The following is a 25130-nucleotide window of genomic DNA, read 5'->3' as shown; positions in this document are numbered from 1 at the left end:
CGGTCAATTATTCAGCCAGGCACCCACTCACCCAATCAACTCCTCACACTTACATAATCAGTCGGTGAATAAACCATTCACTCAGTCGCACTCATCACCAACGTTCATCCAGTCACTCAGTCACACTCGCTTATTCAATAAAAAAAAACTAATCAGTCATAAAATTATTCAATAACTCACTCAACTGATCAATGTGGAGGACTCAAAGGTTAAATCTAAGAGCATGCCATTGCTGCCTGCACGAAGCCTCGCGCGACGGCAGCACATTCGCGTGTCACCCTTTCCATCAGAGACATTGAAATGATAATGGCTGCACAAGAAAGCGTTGTCTGTCCTATAGCCCACCTCTCCAGCTGTCTCCGCGACGCTGACGCATATGCTGTCAGCAAGAATGAAGGGGGCGGGGGGGAGGGGGGGAAGAACAATAGATAACGCGCTATCTATCGCGATGGTCGTCTTGTTCCGCGATAAGCTGCAGGATCTCGCTTTGTTTTTACGTATCTTCTCTCGCCGCTTCTCGTCGGACCATCGCTGTGCGCCTCTCGCTGTCTCTCTCTCTATCTCTCGAAAACAAACGCGATATCCAAGCTCATTCCGTAACCGAGCGAGGAGCCTTTATGGGAGTAGTCGGCGGAATCTCGACGCTTTTACGATGTGCGCCGACCGCTGGTCGCAGTAAAACAGGCGTCCGGAGAAACGTTGGACAGACGTATACAGACGGGGAAGTTCAGCGGACGCTGTGTTTCGGCGTCACGTCGTGGTTCGACTGACTTAAGCGTTGAGCATTTAACTTAAGCGTTAATCGCTTGGGAAAGGGGGCGCCGGATATCGAGAGAGCTCGTCAGCAGTGGCCACGTCACAGGGGATTATTTTGTTTGTTTTTTTCCAAGAGAGAAGAAACGAAGCCACCGATCGTCGAAAGTGCAGCAGCGCCTCCGCTGCGACAAGAGACGGCGAAGATTTAAACGACAGAAGAGGAAACCCGCTTTCAGGTCTTCAGCCCTAATCTCAAGGTTGCGGATTGCTCTATAAGAGCCAGGACAACGGTTCAGTCTGTCTGTGTTGCGTTCTCTCAGTCGCCGCGGGATACAGCGTGTTCCTTCGCCGAAGACGTGCGGATAAGTTTCATTCTGTTTGAACACCAGTGCACTTGGATTACCGTGTCATTGACGCTTGAGCTTCTTTACTCATCCGACGCGCTCGACATCCAAGGAGCGGCGACACTTGGATACCGTTTCGTCGAAGAAAACCGAGGAACACGACAGCACTACCTGCGCTGCACCACGTATGCGCGATATGCAGTGACCGAGTATCCATCGCCCGCTCCAACCTTGAAGGCTCATCGCATCGTACAAACACTGAAGTTGACGTTTCGAGCGGAGCCCGAAAGCGCGTGATCGAGCCAACGCCGCGTCGTCGAGTTTCCGTACACATATATACACAGTACGCGCGCCGCGCAAGTCTCGTGTGATCCCGCGAGAAACAACGCGGCCTTTTTGTACTTACGCTCGCACGCACGGACGTCGACTGTATCTTTCCAGGTGGAACGTGTTCGGGGCTCTTGTAGAGTTGCTTAGCTAGCGAGCTCGAGTCTTTATCGCCGTACTTGCATTTCCCGGCGAGAGCGTCGGAACAGCCACTTTTTTACACAATGGGAGCGGTTGCGTCGCGTAGCTTAGTCAAAGATGCGGCGGCTCGCGCAGTTCGTGCTGCTAGGATCGGCAACCGGACATCAGCCGCGGCGTACTCGACGGGCGCCCAGCGAGAGATCGGCGTCCTGGGAATCCCTCTTCATCAAGGACAGGTAAGAGAAGGAACCAGAAATTGCGCGTGTTCATGTGCTAATCTCTTGCGGCAGATCGTTGCCACATATCGTTTCATCTCACGTTATACCGGGCGACCAGTAACTGCTTCAACGCGCCACTACGTGGCGCTGCTGTCTATCAAATGTGATAAAGAACAGTGTCAGCTTGCTTACCGACGAAGTTATTCACACGTCAGGCCTGACGGCCGCTACACACTCGACTAGAGTAGCGTGCGACTTACATTCGCTAACAGATATACACATAAGCCTTGCTGAGAGCGTGACGTACGAAAAGGCGGGGAAAACGTACTTGGCAGTTTTACTCGAAGCGACGATAAGCAGTGAGAGCGATATATTGAGATAGAATATTGATAACTTCTTCCCTCTTTTCCTTAGTTTTATTTCTGGCCTCCATACTTCACCGTCACTGTCTTTAGATGTTTAAATCAAAGATACGTGTCAAACTTAAAAGGCAACAGAAACGACGCGGTTTCTAGTAGTGACGTATCGCTTCAGAAAACCACTACATGATGCCTGCGGTCTTAGAATATCGGTGGTGTCCAAATCCGCACCGAAGCGATGGTTGACTCTAAATAACAAGAAAACAGATCTCGAAGGATGTGCTTTTGCTCACTGCATGCAACGGAAGCACTTGCGGAGCCGAAAACACTTCATAGACGCCATGTTTTGGACATCACTTATGGGGGAACCAGCGCCATGGTCAGGAGGCGCCACAGCAGTTTGAGCGTGTAACCAGAATATGCTGGCACCATCATGCCGGGAGGCTACGAAGGAGGCGATACATATTCAACAATACCAGGCGCGCGCCTTTATCAACGTTCGCTGAGCTTGATGCACTCAGCCGAGATCTGTACATGGCTGTGAGGGTTGGTAAGAGGGCACGAGCTGCCACGTTCTAGCACGCCGGTGGCCAGACAGATAAAAAAGCTGGACGCATGTGACTCTAAATGAGCGGTGAATCTGCCGATGCAGAATCATGGCATGCGCTAAAACTGTGTCCACCACTCGCTATAGGCTGTGTGTTTAGGCGTCTGCATGCTGGTGGCGCGCGAAATTTCGGCGCTGGTTGCCCATTACGCTCGTCAGTCGACTCCGGCGCTGGCAGTTCTAGCAAATTGTAGCTGCTTGGAAAAAAGAAAGACAGAAGTGACATGCACAATGAGAGCTCAGTGAACTAGAATATTGTCACGTGGTAATGACGTATAAAGAACACAGTAGCAATACTGTGAAAGACGAAACTAACTTTTATTGGGCGAACCTGTGCTTACGAAAACAGGCTACGCTCAAAGAACGGCGACAGCGGCGAACACAGTCGGCGATCGTCGAAATCTTTTATACATCAGTGGTCGAATGTTCCAGAGTAATCGCTGGTACCCGCGTGTCTTCCGCAAAGTTATGCACCATTCGCGTGGCGCATGCATGCAATCAGATTACACAAGGCTCGGTGACAGACAGCGGATGGATACATCGGTAACATTCCAGAAGCTTCCTATACATGCAGGCGCGTCCTGCGCTGTGCGATAACATTTGTTAGGCGGTGAAACGTGGTCACCCAATAAAGATAAACATGTATACGTGTCAATATTCTAGCTCCCTGTAATGATATCCTGGGTGGGCTAGCTTGTAGTCGATGTCCTATGCGATGGGAAACGAGCACGGGTGAGGGCATTGAGCACGGAGCATGCCGAAGTTGACGGCAGTAAAGCTTGCGGAACAAACTTTTTGAGAAACCCGGCCGTATGAAGTAGCACACGTACGAATAGAGGCCTGAGTAGAAGCAGTACTCGATATTTCGCAGAGAATTAGACAAGGACGACAGACAAGCATACACAGAGCGCTGAACTGACTGAACTTGCAAACGAACTTTACTTTGCCGAGCGCAGCTATCAAGCGCATACAATCGCGAAATGCAAAGATAAAATCGCACGAGAAATCATCGGAGCGCAAGAAATTTCGAAACCTGGGGACAAGCGTGTCAGTGTGGCTATATATAATTCGCTCTCCCTGTCAAGGAATGATTGCGATTTCCTATCGCGAAATAAGTGACACGCGTGGGGAGTTTGTCTTCCGCAGATTACAATTTTTGTGCCTCACCTGTTTTTGTTGTTTCCAGTTTTCTCGTGAAAAGTGCATAGGTAGCTGCGTTCGGGAAAAAAAATAAATATCTGTCGTAAGTTCAGCCCTCTGTGCCCTTTTATGTCGTACTTGTATAATGCGTTGGGAAATGTCGATTAGGCGGCATCAATAAGCCCAACGCTCAGCCTTTGTAGGAACACTGTGGATTAAGCAGCGGGATTCTGAAGGTGGTGATATCGAATGTCCACGGACGCTGACTACGGTATAAAACTAACTGTCTGAAGATTTGATAACGTGCATCGCTGCTGAAGAAACGTAGACACCTTGGCTAACAATTGGCTAACCACAATTTTTTTTAATTATCTCACCTCGTGCCGTAGTGTCGCGTTTTGTCCACGTCTTTTGAACTTCAGTTATACTTATAATGTCAAAACATGCTTATCCCACCAGCTTTGTCTTCAACTCTGCAGTTAGACGATGACGTGATTGCAGGGTGTCCATCGTTTTTGCTATAAGCATTGGAATTGGAAACGAATATTCGGGGGAAAAAAATGTGGCTGCGAATATTGACTTGAATATTAAATTTTTCCTTTAAAAAACAGGAAATAAACTTTTATTGAGCCCAGGGTGGCTGAACTAAAAAAAAAAAAATAACTATTTGAAATAGGTGACGTAACACTCATCTACCGGCGTTGCTCTTACGGCGCAAAATTCAAGCGTAGAACAGTGGCCTTCATTTTCTCTTGTTATAATCAACCCGGCCATTATCGCGAAATTAACGAAAACAGAGTTTCAAGTAATATTAAATCAGTATAAGGTGATCTATGATTTCTTTTCAGTGTCCCAGTTTACTGCCGTGACAAAGGAGTGCAAAAGAAAAGATGGCGAAAGTCATTGTACATTATTTTTCCGGTCAAAATTACAAGAAACTGAACACATACACATGTGCAAGAAATTGCCAAAAATCCACGACGAGTTAACTCGTTATCGGCAGTTAAGGCGTTAATGAGCAGGCAACAAGCATAGTTTTGGAATCGCAAAACGAGATTCAAAATCATGCCAGTGCAGTCTACTAGATTCTTCAAGCAGTTATCAGTCGTTCGCTTTCAAGTCATGCGGGACTTTATCAACAGTGAGCGAAGCAAGTAAGGGTGCGTGAATAGTAATTTTTGAGTCTGAATCGTGTACCAATAGACCAGTACCAGAGGCGCATCCACTCGAATCGAATACTTTTCAAATAGTTTTCAAATAACTAGCAGCTGTTTTCGCGATTAACTTTCACATCCTAGTATCGACAACGTTAGCGAATTTCTGTCATTACATTGCACGTTATGAAGTGAATAAAAGAAGCAGGAATGGATGTTTAGCAACTACTAAGCAGTCCGTTCGCATACACATGACTTTTCGGAGATAGCGAATAATCGCTATGAGGCTGGTCAAGTCTGGCTCCCTGAGCGGCGTAGCCTGCTCCACCACCTAAATTCTCAAGATTTATTCCTATGCTATGTATGTGACCGCGGGGATGAAAATTATCGCACTTTTGCTTCAATCTTATGTTTGATTGCGCACAGTTCGCGTTTTAAAATATTCGAAAGCTTTCGAACATTCGCACAACCCTAGAAACAAGCGAAGCCTCCGTCTGGAGCTAACATTTCGATAAATGGTCTCGGCCCGTATTAACAAGAAAGTTGTCACGCTAGAATTGTACTATACGTAAGAGCGAATGGCAGCCGGCTGGTGGCAAAGAGAACTTACGTCCGAAATGCTCTGCTAATTCGTCCCCACATGTCTTCACCAGGGCCAAGACAAAATACCCTGTTCAAGATCCCTCGCAGAAGCAGTTGTTCCAGCTGCTAAGGCTTTTTTTTTTTTTCGTTCACCCACCGTTGAGCAGTTCAGGCGTCACCTACTTTCCGCTCATCGCCTTGCCGTTACCGTGTCGTATCCTCCTGAGAGGGCTCTTTCACACCGGTTGCTCGCAATGGTCTGGCGTCGCAGAACAGTCACAAACGGTCGCTTTGGTCGAAAAGCGACCGTATCAAGTCAGTCGCTCACTGCTCGCCTGCAGTCGCAAATCTTTCTGAACCAATCAGCGGCGCCAAAAGCAGGACGTCTCTGCATGCGATGACGCTTACTTTTACGTGGCGATAGGGGCACGAGCAGAAGACGTGAGCAGGAACCAACCGCAAGACGTTCTGGCACGCCGGCGGGCAGGTCGTGCTTGCCGGTGTGAAAAGCAGTCGCCGCTTACGACCCTTTTCACGCTTACAAACGGGCTTCCCAGGAGACCTCCGGTTAAGCCCTCTGGAACAACGCAAGTTACAATAGCCTATAAATTTACAGAACCCTCCAGCTGGCATAAGTTTTACTAAGAAGTTGGAATGTTCTACAAATTAATTTTATTGTTCAGTGCCGCAAAAAAATCCCCATACATGAGATCTACACATGCCGCACTTTCTTTATATCTGAACACATCAAGAATATGTGCCTACAGTAAATTATGCGCAAAATACTTCCGTTTTCTTGGCAAACTTGACTGTCAGAAATGCATGACCGGAAGTTTTCTGGGGTCATGAATGCACTGCTGCCACAGCGTGGATGAAAAAGGTCTTATCAGTCGCGGTCGCTGGCGCGATGTCAGTCGCCGGTGCGAAAGCGCCCCAGGAAATTTTGGAGACACGATTGCTCCTCAAGCCGGCCCTTGTTGACGTATCGACTGGTACGTCAACAACCCAAACAGAAAACTCTTACTTTAGCCAAATACTATGGCTAATGAGGCAGGGACATAAGAACAAGCGGGTGCTGCTGATGATAATGATGAAGACGATGATGATTACGATTGAGATGCTCAAAACAGGATGTTCGTGCACGTAAAATAAAGTTGTCCCCTTACACTTCTTTTCGCAAAAGAACCGCCTTCTTAGACTGAACACAGATGCGACGCTGTGACACTGCGTGACACGTTTTGGTACCCGTCGAGGTTGACCCCTGTGATTTTTTTTTTATTTTGTGTCACCTGGCGGCAGAGAGAAGGCACATAGGTAGTTGCGTTTCCTCGTCTGTGACGACACAATTGTCCATATAAGACCTAAGTGGCGTTGATTTCAACGGAAGCTCAAGGCGTGAATATGTTTAAACCACTTCCGTGTACAGTTCTACATGCACCCGACTTTATATGTGGGATGAATCTTTTTCGCAACTGCTTCCAGGTTATAACTTGAAGCGGATTGAAGTCGACATGTACAAAGCGTCGCACGAGGATTAGAAACAACAACACCAACAAAAAGAACCTACCAGACAAACACAGCACTCGGAAAATTAATAGGGCCCTGTGACTGCGCAACAAACGCGTTCGTTTGATTTGTTTTTAACGCGACACCATGCCGCTGCAAAAATGGACCCATTATTGTTATCGAAGACACTTCGCGCTAAAAAATTCCGAACTACAAGCACGCAGGCCCTCGACGTGGCGCAGGGACGTTATTGAACGAATTGAATTCCTCAGAGTAAAATACGTCAGAGAAACCGTAAAGTACGACCAAAACACAACCTACAGACATGTTAGCATTCGAGTTTTATTTGAATGTACCAGAAAACATAATTCTGTCACGCGGAAACTCAAACACAAACACTTTTTTTCCGAGCGGCGCGGCTCGCTCGGTTCCTTGCAACAAGACCATTGCGCTCGGCTCCGCGCAACCGCAAGAAAGCTGCGGTTGCCGGGAAGCGTGGCAAGTAGTTGGGGATCTTTGAAATATATCGCGTTCCACTCTTAGAGGCGAAGCTTAAGCGTCCTCCAAATGTTTAAAACAATTTTCTTTCTGTCTATCTTTCTTTCTTTCTTTCTTTCTTTCTTTCTTTCTTTCTTTTATTTATCGCATCAACAGCGGAAGCTTGGAGTCGAAGAGGCACCGAAGTTCCTGCGCGACGCTGGACTCCTTGACCAGCTCAGAGGCTTAGGTGAGCACATCCCCTCGGGCCAGCTTACACGCATACGTACTACGTCATACCCGTAGCCGTTGCGCGGTACAGAAGGCATCGTTCAGTAATGGGAAGATTTAGGTCAGTTGTCGTTCATTCATTTCCCGTACTTTCGCGCCAGACGCCCAATCTGGGAGTAGGGACAGGATCGCTTCCAGCTGCTCGTGCTGCTGTGCCTGCAACCGCTTCGTCTATACCTTGAGTTGCGAAAGATATCCACGAAGGGCCGACACATGGTATTAGTTAGTAAACTGCACTTGTGACCTAGCTCGCGACCACTGTATACGACGATGATCGACTAAGGCGGTGACGACATTTAGCACCACGGTCATCACAACGACGACGGTAGGAGTGGGATCAGCTCAATGACAACTGTACGACGAAGGCAGTGATCGCCATCGTCATTAACCTTGTTCCCGTCCATCGTCATGGTCGTGTTGTTGTCGTCGACCACGTCTTGACGTTGTTGTCATACTGGTCCTCGTTGTCGTGCCATCACCGTGCTATTCTCGCGGTTCTACATATATGTGAGTAGTCATATCATAAAAAGCCAGCAAACGAGGACACCAAGACAGCATAGGGGAAATTACTTGTACTTATTCATTAAAATAAAGAAATGATAAGTTAATGGAAATGAATGTGGATGGAAAAACCGGCTAGCCGCCGGCGGGATACGAACCCACGTCTTCGCAATACGAGTGCAATGCTCTTACCATTTGAGCTGAAGCAGCGCTGTTTCCCATTCACTTTCCGGGGCACTTCTATTTATCTGCTTCAGTTATTTCTTTCAATTAATAAGTACAAGTAATTTCCCCTATGCTACCTTTGGTGCTGGCTTTTCATGATATGACTAATAAAAATCGGGCCCTACGTCTCCTTTCTCCTCATTCATATATATATCCAGTTCTTTAATAGTCATGCCTAGAATAGTTATGTAGTGTCTCGTATTGTACATACTTAATGATTTTCGCTGTTTAGTCTGTCGGTTCTAGCCTTGCTTAACTGGTTGCTAGTTGGGACATTTATGCTGCACAACCTCTGTGTCTCGCAGGCTATCTTGTCAAGGATTTCGGCGATGTTCGAGTAGAAGGTGAGCCAAATGTCACCGACCACAACGCTATCGAGTCGGACATCGTGGGAAGGACAAGCAAGAACGTAAGTTTGGGTGAAGAAAAACAACAGAAAGAACACGCACAACAACAACAACAACCCGACGCTTTTTCCCGTTTTACATTCTTGCGACATTTATTTCGGATTAGCGTACTTTGGGAACAGTAAGACTTCTCAAGCAGTACCGGGCACATTTAACTAGACCACTGCTGCATTTCGTTACGCAGTTTGGAAACGCGAATCTCGAAACTGGTAAATAGTGCCAGCTCCAGAATTCCTTTTTAGTTAAGTGGGCGCATGCATTGAGAACTCACTTGCTCCGATTCGTAAGTGTCAATATCTATCTGACGTAACTAGATGCAAATTATTCAGTGAATTCTTGTTAAGTGGTCAATTACACTTCTTGATTCCTTGTATAACGTACACCTCTTTCAGATAATGGAGCGGATTTATTGCATCTGTCATACGCGAATTTGACAAATTCTCTGTAGATTAAAAAATGTGTATCAGTAGCGATTTAGCAGTAAATGCGACAGAAATGCGTTAGCATTACGTTGCACCTCTTTGAGGTCCCGGATGTGTTATATGAACCGTGTTGAACGCATTGCGAAATGTTGTTCAGTAACTCACTCAGCACATGTCTCTCACACACACACACACACACACACACACACACACACACACACACACACACACACACACACACACACACACACACACACACACATATATATATATATATATATATATATATATATATATATATATATATATATATATATATATATATATATATATATATATATATAAGAAATTACAAGTGTGTGCTGAACCCGGAGGAATAAGCAGGAAATAAATTGCGACACGTTGTACAACAACAAAAAATACTATTATATTACTAACGTTTCGCCCGGTGACCCAGTCTTCATCGGAGTGAATCAATATTTGTACACATACGCATGCACGATCTTTCAAGCTCTCCCATCCCCTCTATATACCTCCACCACGTCACCAGCTTCCTACAATTCACACGCATCCACTTTTTCCCCCCACTATACGACACTCCTAATGCTAAAGCATTAAAAGAAAGTAACACTTGTCACACGCGTGTAAACATCCGCACTCATTCCGTGCAATCCTCCGCTTGTTCAACCACAGTAATGTGGTGTTCAACGTGATAACGCGATGTTTAACTTAGACGCCTATGAACGCTATGACACCCTTCGAGTAATGTGGTGTTCAACGTGATAACGCGACGTTTAACTATGACACCTATGAACGCTATGACACCCTTCGGTGTCTCCATTCAAGTGACCACGTGCGATTCGTCGATCGACTCGGCTCACCGCAGGTCTGCGACTCCGTGGCCGAGGTACTCCGCTCGGGCCGCGTGTCGCTCAACCTGGGCGGCGACCACACCATGGCCATCGGCACCGTCAACGGCCACGCCCTGGCCACGCACTCGGACCTGGCCGTCATATGGGTGGACGCGCACGCCGACATCAACACGCCCGCTTCCTCCGGATCAGGTCTGTACGTCTATATAGGACGTCGCGCGACGCGAATTCTGCAGACGTATTCGATTTGTGATCCCGGTCTGTCCCAGGCCTGTCCGAAGCGCCGCTTTCGGGTCAGTGGGCGTTTGGCGTGTACGCCACGTCTCGGACACTTCTGGGCGACCAGGGACGACAGCTCGAAGGTGACCCTTACGCGGAGGAGCGGAGGAGGAAGGAAATAAACTGGGAAGGAGCATCGCGCAACCAGCGGTTGAATGAAGTCAGACGAGTCGGCCCGACACACGCGATCGTCACGCGAGAGCGCGTGGTCTAGCCTTAACTTACCGTACTTGGCATCACGTCGCAAAATGTTCCGTCTGTGCCTTTTTCATAAGTTGTTTCGTAACCCGCTGTTACGCAACAAACTTATTTCCCCGCCTCCGTATGTATCGCCCGGACTAGATCGTGAATTCATAAGGTCGGCATTCCATTATGCAGATCCAACGCTTTCTTGCAGTCATTTGTACCACGCACGTCCAATGAGTAGAACCGCCTTCCCGCCTCGACGACCACCATCGCAGATCAGCAAATTATTCAAGAACGTCGTAGCTAACACTGTATAACTAGGAACCTTTTTCTTCACATTGCTCAACCTAGCTGTACTCACGAACGCCATAGCTAACATTGTATGCCTAGCTAGGTGCCAGTTGTTATTTGTTCTTTTTTGTATACGTATATCTTTCTGCTTTATTAACTATAAATAAGTGGTCCCGCTCCGCAGGGCAGAACCGCGGCATGGCGGCCGAACGAGCACGCAACGATTGAAAACTACCGGGAACAAAACATCCTCGACCGGTACGCCGAGTCACAGACGTTTAACTTGTCACGTGTTGGGCCGACTCTTCGAGGTAAAAGGCAAAGGGAACGGTTCCACGGAGAAGTGGATTGCCAAGGGCAGCTACGTAACGTTACTAATCCCTCCTACAGTTTATTTCCTTTCTTTTGCTCAGAGGCTGCAGGGGACCAGCAGAGGCGTGCTGCGCTATGGACGCTGTCAAATTTCGCCATGTTGGAGTTTCCGAAGGGTGTAGCCTTCTCGTTAGTCAGTAAGAAGAGAGGGGGGAACGAAGCGAATGGCAATTAAGGAGGTTGATCAGATCGCAATGTCCAGTTTGCTAGCTTGCCACTTGCCACGGGACAAAGGATAAAGGGAGGACAAAAGGTAAACGAAGAGAAAGAGAAAAGGAGTAAGACACCATCAGACAGAGGGAGCACAGTAGATGCGCTAAACTTAAAAAAAAAAAAAAAACGCGCTGGCAATGTGTAGGCACTCGCACAAGCAACTGTCCGAAGGAAGCGCACCACTTTCGGCGCTGACAATTGGGGAATTTCTGTGCGCGAAATGATGGTAACTTGTGAATTAAGCGTATCTCTACTCAAGTGATTCAAGCTCTGCACTCAATCAATAAGAGTTGACTAGACGGCGATATCGGTAAACTAGAGAACGAGGATTTCTCAGTAAGACTGTCACTCTAGCCCCCTTAACCCTGCCCCCCTTCCCCGCCTTCCGCCATCGTTACCATAACAATATTGTCACGTGGTGGTGACGTTAAGAACACATAAGTACACGTGTCAATATTATAATGCCTCCATAACTGCTGTGAATTCTGATAAGTATGCAGCTGTTCACTTCTCGTGGCAAGTACATATTAATTACTGTCAAGAATGCTAATCGCAAGCTGTGCTTTCATAAGCCAGTATTTTTTTCTAGCCCCATGTATTTGGAAATACTAGATTACAGGTTACTCGTTAGGTACAAAGTACACTACGCGTTACCTTTTTGGGGACCCTCATTCAAAGCTAACTTATGCACTTACACTGGCACTGCTTCATGAGCTTCAGCATCTTCTGCAGTACTTCCGGTACTTACAATTGTTCAGAGATCGCATCTGCAGTGCTATATATATTCTAGTTTGTACAGAATGCGCGTTTACACGGTATCCTCCGTTCGCTTATCTGTTCCCGTAACAGGCAACATCCATGGCATGGCCGTCGCTTTCCTGTTGCACGAGATGGCCCCGTACGTCGTGAAGCCAAAGGGGTTCGAGTGGTTGCAGCCCTGGTGAGTGAGAAATGAGGCACCGGCCCGCAGTTAAATGACGTAGCCAGGCTGTTCACACGTGGGTGAATTCATCTATGCCACTTATACTCTACAGGTTGCTCCTAGGAGCGCTCTGGTAGTGCTACACCAATCGTGTGAACCAGCAGCTTGGCTTCATTACAGAATGTTTAGGGAGTCCGGTATACCGGTATGCGCAATGGCGTTTGAGTAATACCGGGTTACCGGACTGTGGTAACGACATCTTGTGACGCTTCGTCTAACCACAATTCCTCACAGACACGTTTTTTTTTTTTTAATTTCGTGAGTGTTCTTGTCCAAAAAAACATATAAAAAGACAGCCTGCTCATGGTTACACCGCTGCCGAAAATTTACACCTCCAACGAAGCAGAATACACTTGGGTACTGCAATAACAGCTATCTATGTGTTTATCTGGGGAGCTCTGTGCCACCAGGTCGCGTAACCACTCCAGCCGCCCACATTTACGCCTCCGATAACCAGGTAATCTGCAAACGTCATTGCGTATACGCGAATACCGGACATGCTGAAACTGTATTTCGAGACTACAAGCCGGCTTACTATAGCCGTGGTGGCTCGGTGGCCATGATCCTCTGTTGTTGATAACACTTTTTCATGGGCGATTTGTTTCATGGAATAAATTAAAATTAAATGTACGCAATAAGAAGACACGGACAAGACTGAACACTTAGACTGGTGTTCAGTCTCGTCCGTGTTTTTTTATTGTGATGCTTTACTTTTACTCTGCTGCTGAGTATGGAATCGCGGGTGCGAATCCTGGCCTCGGCGCCCACATTCCAATGAGCGTGCTATGCGAAAACGATTGTGTACCGCGCCTTTCGTACTTCTTTTTGTTGTTACGCGTTCCTTTGTACATAGCTCATGAAGCAGGCAAACGCTAATTGCATGGACCTATAGACATAGGCTTGTAAGGGCTCTGAGCCAAAATTTACAAATACAAGCAGCACACTGTGTTCAGAAAGCAAGCAGTGCGTGAGAAATCAAATTTGGTTTCTAATAAAATTAATAAATAAACGCGAATAAACGTGACGTGTGAATCAGAATACAAAAATAGATAAAAGGTAAACAATAAACGCATGAAAATAAATACAAGAAGAAAACCAGAACACAATGCTGCAACATAACGTACAACATAATAACTAAAACATAACTACAACATAATAGAAGACAAATAAATGACTATAAAAAGAATGTGAAAGGATACGAACGACATTTACAGGCAATGAAAATTTACATGATAGAACTGAAATGAAATCGATCGAACAAGGCAAACCTGTCTGCAAGTGACGATTGAGTTTGGCTGTCTTTCTTTAGCGGGTATCTGTTAGGTACACTTGGAAATATTATTCAAGGGTGCAATATAGAGTTCGTCACCTGAAACCACCGGAAATTTTGTTGTGCGCTAGATGCCATGAAGCGCCGTCCAAGGAATGCTCTAGCGCAATTTGTGTGTGTGTGTGTGTGTGTGTGTGTGTGCGTGTGCGTGTGCGTGCGTGCGTGCGTGCGTGCGTGCGTGCGTGCGTGCGTGTGTGTGTGTGGGGGGGGGGGTCTTTAGTATTAACGGAGATAACGTTAATTAAATGTTCTGAGCCAGTGGTGCGAAGAGGCTTTCCAGCAGCAGAGGCGCTCTCTAAGTGCATCGACTAGCGCCTCTAGACTCATGGTTGCCAACGCCTGCAAGCTAGCTGGCAGGCGCACAAAAACAAGGTTCCCAATATTGCTTCAGAAAGTTTGATGCTGGGAGTTCTTTGTGTCTGTGTTCTTTTTAAATATAGGCTGTACATTAGGCAAGGAGGAGGAGGAGTAGATTTTAATGGAGAGAAAGGAGGAGAGGTCGGCCTGGAGAGCGTGTCTCTAGCCTGCTACTCCTCACTGGGGAATGGGGAAGTGGGAAATACAGGGAAAGGTAGGTGGCGGATGATTATGATATGGTACAATGAGATACTATATACACGTTGTCCAATATGCGGATGCGCACTGGAGACGCAATACACTAAGAGTAATCTTGTCCATACAAAAAGTAATCTTGCCACAAAAAGTTTTTGCGCAAACACATTTCGCACTGACTACACGTCTCACAGCTTCTATAGGCGATCATCTAAACCAGTCTCACTTAAAAAGTTCGAAAGTGCTTTTATGGCACGTTGGGCACAGTCAACACTCCTCCACGCGCCCAAAAGCTTTTCTTCTGAAAAGGGGCGGGAGTCCAAGAACAATAGATTGGCGGCGCAACCCACCACCCCATTTGATAGGGAACGCTCATAGCATACATCCAGCCAGCCAGATTCGTACGCATACGCCGAGCATTTGATCGCGTGTGCGTATACGACAGCCTTTCCCGCATTCTCTCACTTCGGAGCCGAGGACTCACGTGACGTCCACGTCACGAGCCCCGCCTCCATTTTTTTTTTCTGCATGCTTTCTTGAGGTCATAGCAGCGCGAATTAAAACATACAGGCAAAGAAATAGACACACGGGTACAAACGCTTTCTTTTCAGAATAACTGAGAGCTGGGCGAGTTGGCAAATATTAATAATTTGGGATCCGAACAAAACAAACAAAGAGAACACACTATACCGACAGTTCAGTAACGTCATAACCGAGATAACTCCTAACTCATAACGTCATAACTGAGTTGTTGGTCTGGCTTATATAATTTCTGTCTGTCTGGCTTTTCTAGAGAGAGACTCCCGTAAAGAGAGGGGCGATAATACCACCAAAGGCGCGTAAGCCATCGGTCAGAGGTAAAGTATTGTCCATTCCTGAAGGAAACATATAACACGTCCAATTTTTATACGTTTAACATAAGATATCGCAGGTGATTAAGTCAGCTTAACTACGCCATCCCAGGTAAAAGCATATCTGATACAGCACGTTAGACGCCATTGTATAGAGCATAGCCATAGCCCGTCGACTTTCGTGCCATATCTCAGGAGGGCCACAGCACACGTCGTCTCGTGTGTGAATACGAGGAAGATATGCCTCAGACGTGTCTTAAGTGCACATCGGTTGACGAAACCTGACGCTGCAATTACGACTATACGTAGACGACGATTCATATAAGAGTGTGCAAACCAACGAGAAAGAAGGGGAAAAAAGCACCTGGATATCCATACATTAGCCCAGCTGACTCGCCGTATGTGCGAACTTTCTGCATGGAGGCATTTGACGCATTATGAATTCCAGAGAGCTTCTCCCTGTACACGGAGCCTACCTCCGTAATAAGGGCACAGTGACTTCGTAGCTGTCGGCGTAAATTGCATGTTCACATGCGTTTGCTGTCACTTCTTTTTGGTGCAGCGTCCACAAAGAGAACTTTGCTTTCATAGGTCTGAGGGACGTCGACGACTACGAGCGGTGAGTGAAGCGCCACCTGACCGTCCACTATTCTCAGATTGCAATATGTACCCTAAGTAGTTAGTGATAAGGTTAAGTAGGGTTAATTGGTCAAAGTAGTTCCTTATGTATTAGTGGTTCATTATTGGATGTCTCGATGTCAGCGCCCCCTCTTGCCGTTCATGTACGGAGAAGTGTAGTATCGAGGCACCCTAGTTCCTTATGCAACGCCTCATATATACACAGTGTCCCAACTATACCATGCACCAAGATTTAAAGATATGCAAATGGCACGTAGCTGGATATATAACCAAGGTTAATGCAGCGTGCCGTCGCTTGGAGATTCTCAGGTTATATTTTGTATTCCGCCTAATTACATAACTAGTCATAATTAATCTACTAAAATATTATAATTAGATCGAAAGAAGCCGCGAATACACACAAGGTGCCTCGAGCAGCCAATTGCGCGGCAACTTTGTGTGTATTCGCGGGCTTCTTTCACACTCGGAAAAACACTTTTATGTAGCACGTATTGAGCAACAGAAAACTCTATCTGGAGTTCTTCATGTTGCTCTACAATTTTCTCATTGACACTTTTCATCTAATTATAATATTTTAGAAGTTAGTTGACCAAACAAGAGTAACTATATGTAATTAGGCGCCATGCAAATGACCTGAGTATCTCCAAGCGACGGCACACAACATTATCTTGGTTCTGTCCAGCTACGTGGCATTTGCATATTTTTAAATCTTGGTGCATGATATAGTTGGGACACCCTGTATACTATACAGTACATCTACCTGCACATCCACACCCTTGGTTCGCCTTAGCTCTTCTCAGCCATTTTAGCACGTACAATATCGCCCACTGTTAGAGGCAATACTTCTGTTTAGCCAGTGTCAAGCCAAGAATGCAATGCGTCACGTGCCTGTTTATAGTCCCTCCGCGCTTCAAGAAATAGTTCCCTTGCAGATATATGCCTTTGTCATGCAAGATGAAGAGGTACCGCACTTCAGTAACAAATGAGCACGCCGCTGCGACGCGGCGAAAACAGAGCCTGCATATTTATGGATCGCAGGAAAGCGGGGCGTTGAACTCAATGTAGATGGTCAACACGTGGTCGGCAGAATGGCGGAAGATCATTTTGCATCGTGATAATGATCGCGAACTCAAAGCGATGTTGTCCCCAAACAATATTTCGCAGTCATTGATAAAGAAAAGCCAGGTAGATGAGTCACATCACGTAAGACCATTATGTCGCGCGAGTGTTACACCATACGGGGTGATCTTTCTTTTTAAACTTAGGAGGGATTTTTAAAAATCGCCTGTGGCAGATAGCACAATTCTTGTTATTGAGCTGCGTTATTCGATGAGGCTAGCATTACTAGCATGAGAAGTCGAAACACATATTATACTAAATAACAAAAATTATCCAATTAACTTCCTAATTACATTGCAGCCCATGTTGCAATTTACAAATTGAAGCCGGTGACGTTGCAAGACGTATACCCACTTGAAATGAATTGAAGATGACACCAGTCTTCACATACTATTTCCCAAATTGTGGGACGAAATACATGTGCGTTTCATTTACTTTTCTGTTTCAATGCATAAAGTAGCGTTTTTTTAAAGAAGTAAGTGGAACAAGAGCACATTTTTTACGGCGAGTTTGATGGCGCATATCTCCAAACGGCAGTCATTCAAGAAATTCGTGCTCATTGGATACGCCTTGCAAGATCACCCGCTAAAAATTCGTAAATTGCAATATGTGCCGTAAGGTTAATTAGTTAAATTCTGTTAATTAGTTCAACATGTGTTCCGATTTCTAGTGAGAGTATATGTCCGCCTCTCTGAATTATCCAGCTGGAGGACTATAGAATTACGTTATCTGACAGGATATTTTTTTTAGGTTCCGCAAAACTTAAGAATGATCACCCTGTATACTGCATAGTGATGGCAAACAATACACACCTCTTGACGTCTTGTCGCCGCCCATGATGATGCAGGTACTTCCTCGACCAACTCGGCATAACGGTCTACGACATGGCCGATGTGGACCGCCACGGGATCCGAAACGTCGTCCAGAGAATACTCAACAAGATCAATCCGACGTGAGCACAGTGGCATCTCTTGTCTCTCTAAAGATGTAAAGCATAGCCTCCGAGATTGGGCGGCGCACCCAGTAACAACATTACGTACACGGATCTCGGACAATGTAGTGAGAACGATGGTCGCATATGTTTCTTGTACTCACCTATACGGGAGTACGTGAGTATTCAAAACTTTCGAATAACGATATATATATATATATATATATCATTTACGTTGTGAAGCACGCGGACAAACTGCTTTATTCATTCCTAATGTGACATTTGCGCTTTAAATAACCAACGTTTCATAACGTGCGATGTAATGATAGAAATTTGCTAACATTGTGCACATACGAGGAGGTGAACATCGTTTACAATTACTGACAAATGCTGCTGCTCATTATTCGAAACTTATATTCGAGCAGCATTCGATATTTAGTTATAAGTTCGATTCGCTTCTCTTACTATTCGATTTGCATTCCGTTCACTTTCAACAGTTACAACACAGTCATACCGCGTTATAAGAAACCAGACATAACGAAGTGAAATACCCCTTGAAATCGCCATAGAGATTCATATTGCAGTACATGTAATAATACACATAACAAAGTAATTCGGGCGCCCGCTTCTATTTCGTTAGAACGAGGTTTTACTGCATTCGCGCACACCTACTACCCCCCATCATTCGGCCTTGGTACGAAGAATCCGAAGTACCGCTTACACTCGTTCGTTTCTGCACGTGGTATTGTGGACATCATTTAATGGTTGGTTCCACTCGCTCGTTCACTACCTTTTTTTAAATACTTTCCTTTTCACAGAGGAACGAAATCGCTTCACGTCAGCTACGACATCGACTCTCTCGACAAGTTGGTGGCGCCGAGCACGGGGACGCCCGGTGAGTGCTTGCACATTGTTTCACTGAAAACGCGAGCGCGTACTTTGTAATTCGCTATCCAAGGTGTTTATCTGCGTTATGCGTTACGTTATGCGTTACGTTATGCGTTACGTTATGCGTTACGAGATAGTACGCGAAGCGATGGAGACAAAAAAGGAAGAATAATTTTTATTTGAAGTCAGCTCCTATAGCGCGAGACGCCGCTACATGTGAGGCAGAACCTGGTATATATATATATATATATATATATATATATATAGGTCGTTGGCTGCGGAGTTCTGGCTAACGAGACCCTCCCACGCGAGGTGCTCCTTTGTACGTCGAATGGTGTGTCAGTCGAGGGGATCCTTTTCTATAAACGTGTCGCAAGTTTACGGAACACCGGAGACCGCTATCACCGCAATTTTTTTTAAGCAGCACTGAGCACAATCACATTGCGCCTAGCTGACTCAGGTATAGTCACCCAGGAGCTGATCCAGAGTATAGCATCATAGAGGGATCATGCACCAAATATTCAGGTTTTTAAAAAAAAACCTGAATATTTGGCTTTTGTGCACTTCGATTCCTAGCGCACAACGTGCCAAGTCATGTACGTCAGGAGTGCCGGTATTACAACAGGAGTCTATCGTGGAAGTAGAAAGCACGTACAATCTAAAGAAAACTATTCGGAGCGTAACTTGTGCCCATATACAACAAAGGTCAAAGTCTCACTTAAGCCTCCTTCCCTGATAACCCTGCGCTTGCTACTTGCCTGTCGATAATGCTATGTCACACTGATAATGCGCATGCCGTTCGCAAGCTGGAAGTACCGGGCGTGCAACGTTAAATGAAGGAAAGGCGTACTAGTGAGATGAAGATTGTTGTATGGGAAAAAGATAATCTCCAAAGTGCGCAAACTCTTTTTTTAGAGTGTAGCAAAAACCTTGAGGAAGTATAGAACAGTTTTACGCTACCTCTTGCGCATGTAAAGAACAAAACAAAAAACTCAGAACAGACGTATGTCGTAAGCACGAAGTGATGGTCAATTTATACGAATATGTAATATAGACCTCAATGTTTGCTGTGTAATGCCAAGCATACCAGCCTTGAATTCAGGAGAGCTAAACTCCGCAGGAGTCGTAACACCACGGCTTCCGAATTATGACTGGAAATTTGTTGCACGGGTTCCAGTCACTCTGCGGACTGTCTCGCGCATAAATTCGAAGCGCCAGTGTCGTTCGCAAGCATTCTGCTCGCAGAACACCTCTTCGTTGACGTACAGAATTAGCGGCTGCAGACGGCGAGAGAAGGAAGGGGAGAGAGAGAGAGAGTGCAAGGAGACGGGTAGCGCTAATCAGGGGGTGGGGGAAGGTCCCCAGGTCCCCGGTGTCCCGAACTTTGGACATGCCAGCAAACAAACCACGCTGCTTTCCTTTAATTTTATTTTATTGTTTCTTACACAGTCATGGGAGGTCTCACTCTTCGAGAAGGACTAATCATCGCTGAGGAAGTCAGCAACTCGGGTAAGTCGTTATATACAAAAAGCTGTACGACTGTTCTTTTTTTTTGGGGGGGGGGGGGAAGACACACTTCGCCCAGAGAGTCACATACGCAGTCGTTGGGAGACTTGAGCCCGCTTTAACAAAAGGGCCTCTACGCTAATTTTTTTTCACCGACTCCGAGGGGAAACAAACCACCGCGCCCTTGACTGAACAAGAGGTGGCGCTTGATTACCCCTTTTTTAATTAAATGTATTTAAGGAGAGGTTGGTGTGATGTGTGGCGCCGGCTGCTCCTCTTCTCTTACATGATAGTTATCGTGGGAAAGTTGTCAATAATCACGAAACTGGACTATTAAACACATGAACGAACGTTCAAGTACTAAGTCTCAGTACTGCAATATAAATATATGTTCGCGCAACAGAAGAGCTCACATGGCATAAATACTCGCAAACCCGAAATGTTCCCACGCAACAAATGAGTTCACACAGCATAAATGTTCACAAAACCAAGATGTTCACACAGATGTTGGGCACTTGAATGCTGCACTCTAAATGCTACATGAGCACGAAGACACCAACAACATGTAATTAAGGGCGCCTGTTAATAATAACAGTGCGAGCAATGACTATTGTATGACTTAATACTTTTGCGATATTTTCGAGTGCTCCAAAAATTGTATGTTATACACGCGCAGCGATGGTTTGAAGTTTTTCTGTTGGCCGTGAACCTAAAATTTTTTCTACGGATAGTGGCCGTCTATCCAAGCCATGTAGTTTTTCTTGGTGACCTCAACGACGACGGATCGTTTGATAAACGCGTATTTACGCTGTGAGACAATTTACACCTTTAAAAGCGAATAAGGGTATATAGTCTGTCTGCAACTTACACCCTTATTCACTTTTGAGGGTGCAAATTGTTTCACAGTGTAAAAATGCGATAAGTTGAGTTCAGCGCAGCCCTCGATTGAAGAAGACATGTCGCTTCATTGCCACTTCTCGGTGACTCTTACGACTGATTACGAATTGATTGATAAACACACCTTCATAATCATATTGACCTCAATTAAAGAAGAGAACACAGAAACGACACGGGCGGTAACTGGTTTATTCACGGCAACCTGTGGCAATATATAGACAAATAGAACATGCGCAGAACGCAGCAAGCAAGAACACTAATCAGCCTAGAGGGGCAACCAATTATAAAAAATATCTATCTCCAATTGAAACAACCTAATGGGAGTGTCACTAACACAGTCTTGGCCTTTCTTTTTTTTTATGTGATATGCCTCCATCGCCCGTGTCGTTTTTGTGTTCTCTTCCGTTGTCCCCGTCTTTATTTGCGGTCAATGTGACATGCAGTAAACACCAACTAGGCCAAACTTAAGTTTTTCTGAAACACACCTTTACATTGTGAAACAATTTATAGCCTTAAAAGTGAAGAAGCGTGTAAGTCGGCCTACAACTCACACCCTTACATTCTTTCTCGGTCTAAGGGTGTGAGTTATAAATCAATTTACACCCTTATTGACATTTAAGTGTGCAAAATAGTTTTACAGTGTACTCCAGTGCGTGCGGGTAGATGCCGAGAGCATCGCGTATACGACATTTTCGGCCAGGAATTGCCGTGCGGTTTTGCTGTGGAAGCGCAAGTGACCAGTTGCGCCGAGGGCCGACGCTGTTGTCCACTTCTTTTTTTTTTTATCAAGAAGGTGTGTAGGATGCTTAGCAATCTATTTGAGGCATCGTCCGAATTGTGGAGGGGTGAACGCAAATTGACAAAAGCGCTTACTATGTTGCGAAAGAACGAACATGATATGTTTTGTTTTGCCAGCCTGCTATTACATCGCGTTGCTGCTCAAGCTGCACGCCTATTTGACTCAGAATTACCGCATATCAGGGTGTTAGTTATTCCACTTTAGACCAACAGGATCAACTGAAAAGCGCGCCAGAATCCTAGAAAAGAAATTATGTATGTAAGCTCACATGCTTAAACTACTTAACTCACACCCGAAAAGGGTGTAAGGGTGTGAGTTATAGACCGATTAACACCCCGATTAAATAAGGGCGTAAATCGGTCTATAACTCACATTCTTACACACAAAAGGGGTGTAAAGCTGTGAGTGATACACCGATTTACACGCTCACTAAATTTTAAGGGTGCAATTTATTTTACCGTGCACATGTAGTCGGTCGTTCGAGCCGTGCAACACTTTTAGACCGCGCTGAACCGACAAGGTGTAGGAAGAAGAGTGGAAGACGAAAACTAGGCTACCCCGATGAACGCTGCATGAACAGCACAGAATTAACGCTGGATTGGCGTTCGTTCTTGTGATCTGCTTCATAGGTGTCCTTTGTCGCGCGCTGGTTAATAGGAAGCTTTAACTGGGGATTCCTAGTTTTAAATACCCGAGAAGGACAAATCATTTTTTAAAGGAGACTTTTTTTTTTCATGTTGTTGATATTTCTATAAACACTGCGGAACACCGCGAAAACATTAAAAGCGAAATGCAAAACACCCCGTGTTCCTTGCATTGGGTGCACGTTGAAGATCCCCTGATGGTCAAAATTAATCCGGAGTCCCCCAGCACAGCGCGTCTCATAATCAAATCATGGTTTTGGCACGGAAAACCCCCGAATTCATTCAAACTTTAAAACAGCACTATGAAGTTTGCAACCCTAACTCAGCACTGCAAGAATATATAACGATTCTGTAAACTGCACCTAATACCGCGCCTAAAGCTGGCAAAATTAATGTATCACACGCCTGTCTCACCTGTCTGAAGTGGGCCACCAATTTGAATAGGAATTTCGCAAATTCTTTATAAACATTGTTACAAATTCACGTAAGCCTAAATTCGTGCATAAAATTTGACCGCTTTAGATTCTCTAACGGATGCAGTTAACAGAACTGCGATATCTGTTTTTGGTTAAGAATTGCGGACTTTTGTAAAAACAATTCTGGACCCTAAATCAAAAGTGCGCAGCCTACAGTCGCTAAAACAATTTTCTCTCAACTGCAACAAGCTCCATTCAAAACGGTCGAGCGGTTGTTTAATAAACGCATTTTTTACGCTTTATATTTATTTGAATATTGAAATTCGAGTCAGCCCCGAGCTACAGCTTCCTGTCAAAAGTAAGACATACGACTAACGTGAACTTCAATCTGATGATCGTAGCTGCGGCTGAGGCTGTTCTGGACAGGGCAATAAAGTTTCACTATGACAATGAGGGGGGTCTTAAAATCAAGAAAACGGGATTCGAAAGAATGTGATGGGTTATTCCTTACCGGCACAGCACTTCCCGTCATCTAAATATGCGTGGAACCGTTGGAGCCGAAGTCGTTATTTCTGCCTCAGGTAAACCGGTCAAACTTTTGCAAGATTACATCACCGATAATTAAACGAGTTAAGTGCGCAGTGTATACGTATAAAGCACCAAAAACGGGTTCGTTTCGTGCGTCAAATGAGCTGTGTACCGAATCCCCCTATCCCGTGGCAGAGCCTGTGTCGGGCAAACCGAGCGATGCCTAAAAAGAACATCTGAAAGAGCATAGCATGCAGGAACGTCTTGAAGAGATGTGAAGGTTCCCTTGGCGTATCGTTATCGGGATTGTGTGCGCGAGTGGTCCCACAGCTTGCTAAAACAGCGAATTGTGTTTCGTGGAAGAGATTGCTACACGATCGAGGTAATCTAAGAAGCGCCAACGCTGAGTGGTGATTGTGAATGCGTGTTATCGAAGAACTCGATTTTCCAGATGGTATATATATATATATATAGGTGGCGAAAACTGAACGCTTTAATTTCGACATTTGGCATGTGCTTCCACTTCGTGTGACTGGTTTGGTTCTCTCTCTTTCTGCTCTTTGTTTCTCCCTCTTTCATTTCTTCATGGTTCTTGTGCGCACAAACTCAAAGTGTCTGTACTAAACATTAGTTCGAATTTCGTACCTGTGCCTGCTTCTTTCTTTCGCGCCTTGTCTGTCTCATTTCCGCGTTAACAGCCTGTGCGGCACGAACTCAACCGCACGTGACGTCAGCTCTAGCTTGCACATATGGGTTTGTGCGGAGTATGCATACACACGCAGTGAGTCGTTCAATCGTCTCACTGCACGCAGGTCAGCTAAGAGTTCTGGACTTGGCCGAAGTGAACCTCCGGCTCGGTAGCAAGCAGGACGCCGACAACACCTTGGACTGTAGCCTGAAGGTCGTCGACGCGTTCTTCGGCAGCCAGCGACGCGGAGACCTGCCCCTTCATCTCGACAAGAACATCGTCGAACCGCGACATGGGTCCTAGCTGGCGGCGAAACCTTACTTTAGAGCCGCTGTTTCTACGCTACACAAGTTGGGAAGCACTATTAATAAAGGAAAGTGAAGATGCATCCTGCGACACTGTCGACAGAGAGAGTAAATAAAGCTTTATATATTATATGTACTATACACGGCCCACCTTATTCTTTGCGATCAATTGTGGTCGAACAAGGCTTGTCACAGGCAGGAGCCAATGATTCGACGAGCGAAGAATAAGTGCCCTTGTCGAAACCATATGGCCTGCGACACTCCTTGTTCGACAATGCACATTTGATCCCTTCGTGTATCCGTCTTCTTGCGGGTCCTCTGCCTCGTTTGGACGCCATATCCTTTGCATTCTTCAATTACGTTTTCCTTTCTTAGAAGTATACAG

At 45.7% G+C, this 25130-nt stretch overlaps 1 protein-coding gene across 1 annotated transcript; it reads left to right on the top strand.

Moving 5' to 3' along the window:
* The first annotated feature begins 596 nt into the window (after positions 1-596).
* LOC126533608 (arginase, hepatic-like) lies at positions 597-24884 on the top strand. Its single transcript, XM_050180772.3, has 10 exons — positions 597-1804; positions 7789-7861; positions 8934-9037; positions 10344-10521; positions 12520-12610; positions 15948-16004; positions 17991-18095; positions 18893-18969; positions 20412-20471; positions 24565-24884. Exons 1-10 carry the CDS (start codon positions 1652-1654, stop codon positions 24741-24743), a joined length of 1077 nt encoding a protein of 358 aa, XP_050036729.1. The 5' UTR covers positions 597-1651; the 3' UTR covers positions 24744-24884.
* The last annotated feature ends 246 nt before the right edge of the window (positions 24885-25130 follow it).

Source organism: Dermacentor andersoni, chromosome 7 (genome assembly GCF_023375885.2).
Source record: "Dermacentor andersoni chromosome 7, qqDerAnde1_hic_scaffold, whole genome shotgun sequence".
Lineage (NCBI taxonomy): Eukaryota > Metazoa > Arthropoda > Arachnida > Ixodida > Ixodidae > Dermacentor > Dermacentor andersoni.
This window is presented reverse-complemented; position numbering and strand designations above follow the sequence as displayed.

Excerpts from the sequence above, each read along its gene's own strand:
- LOC126533608 (XM_050180772.3), top strand. The coding sequence starts at position 1,652 with ATGGGAGCGGTTGCGTCGCGTAGCTTAGTCAAAGATGCGGCGGCTCGC. Across the intron at positions 9,038-10,343 it reads TGGGAAGGACAAGCAAGAAC|GTCTGCGACTCCGTGGCCGA; the intron begins GTAAGTTTGGGT and ends GGCTCACCGCAG. Across the intron at positions 16,005-17,990 it reads GACGTCGACGACTACGAGCG|GTACTTCCTCGACCAACTCG; the intron begins GTGAGTGAAGCG and ends ATGATGATGCAG.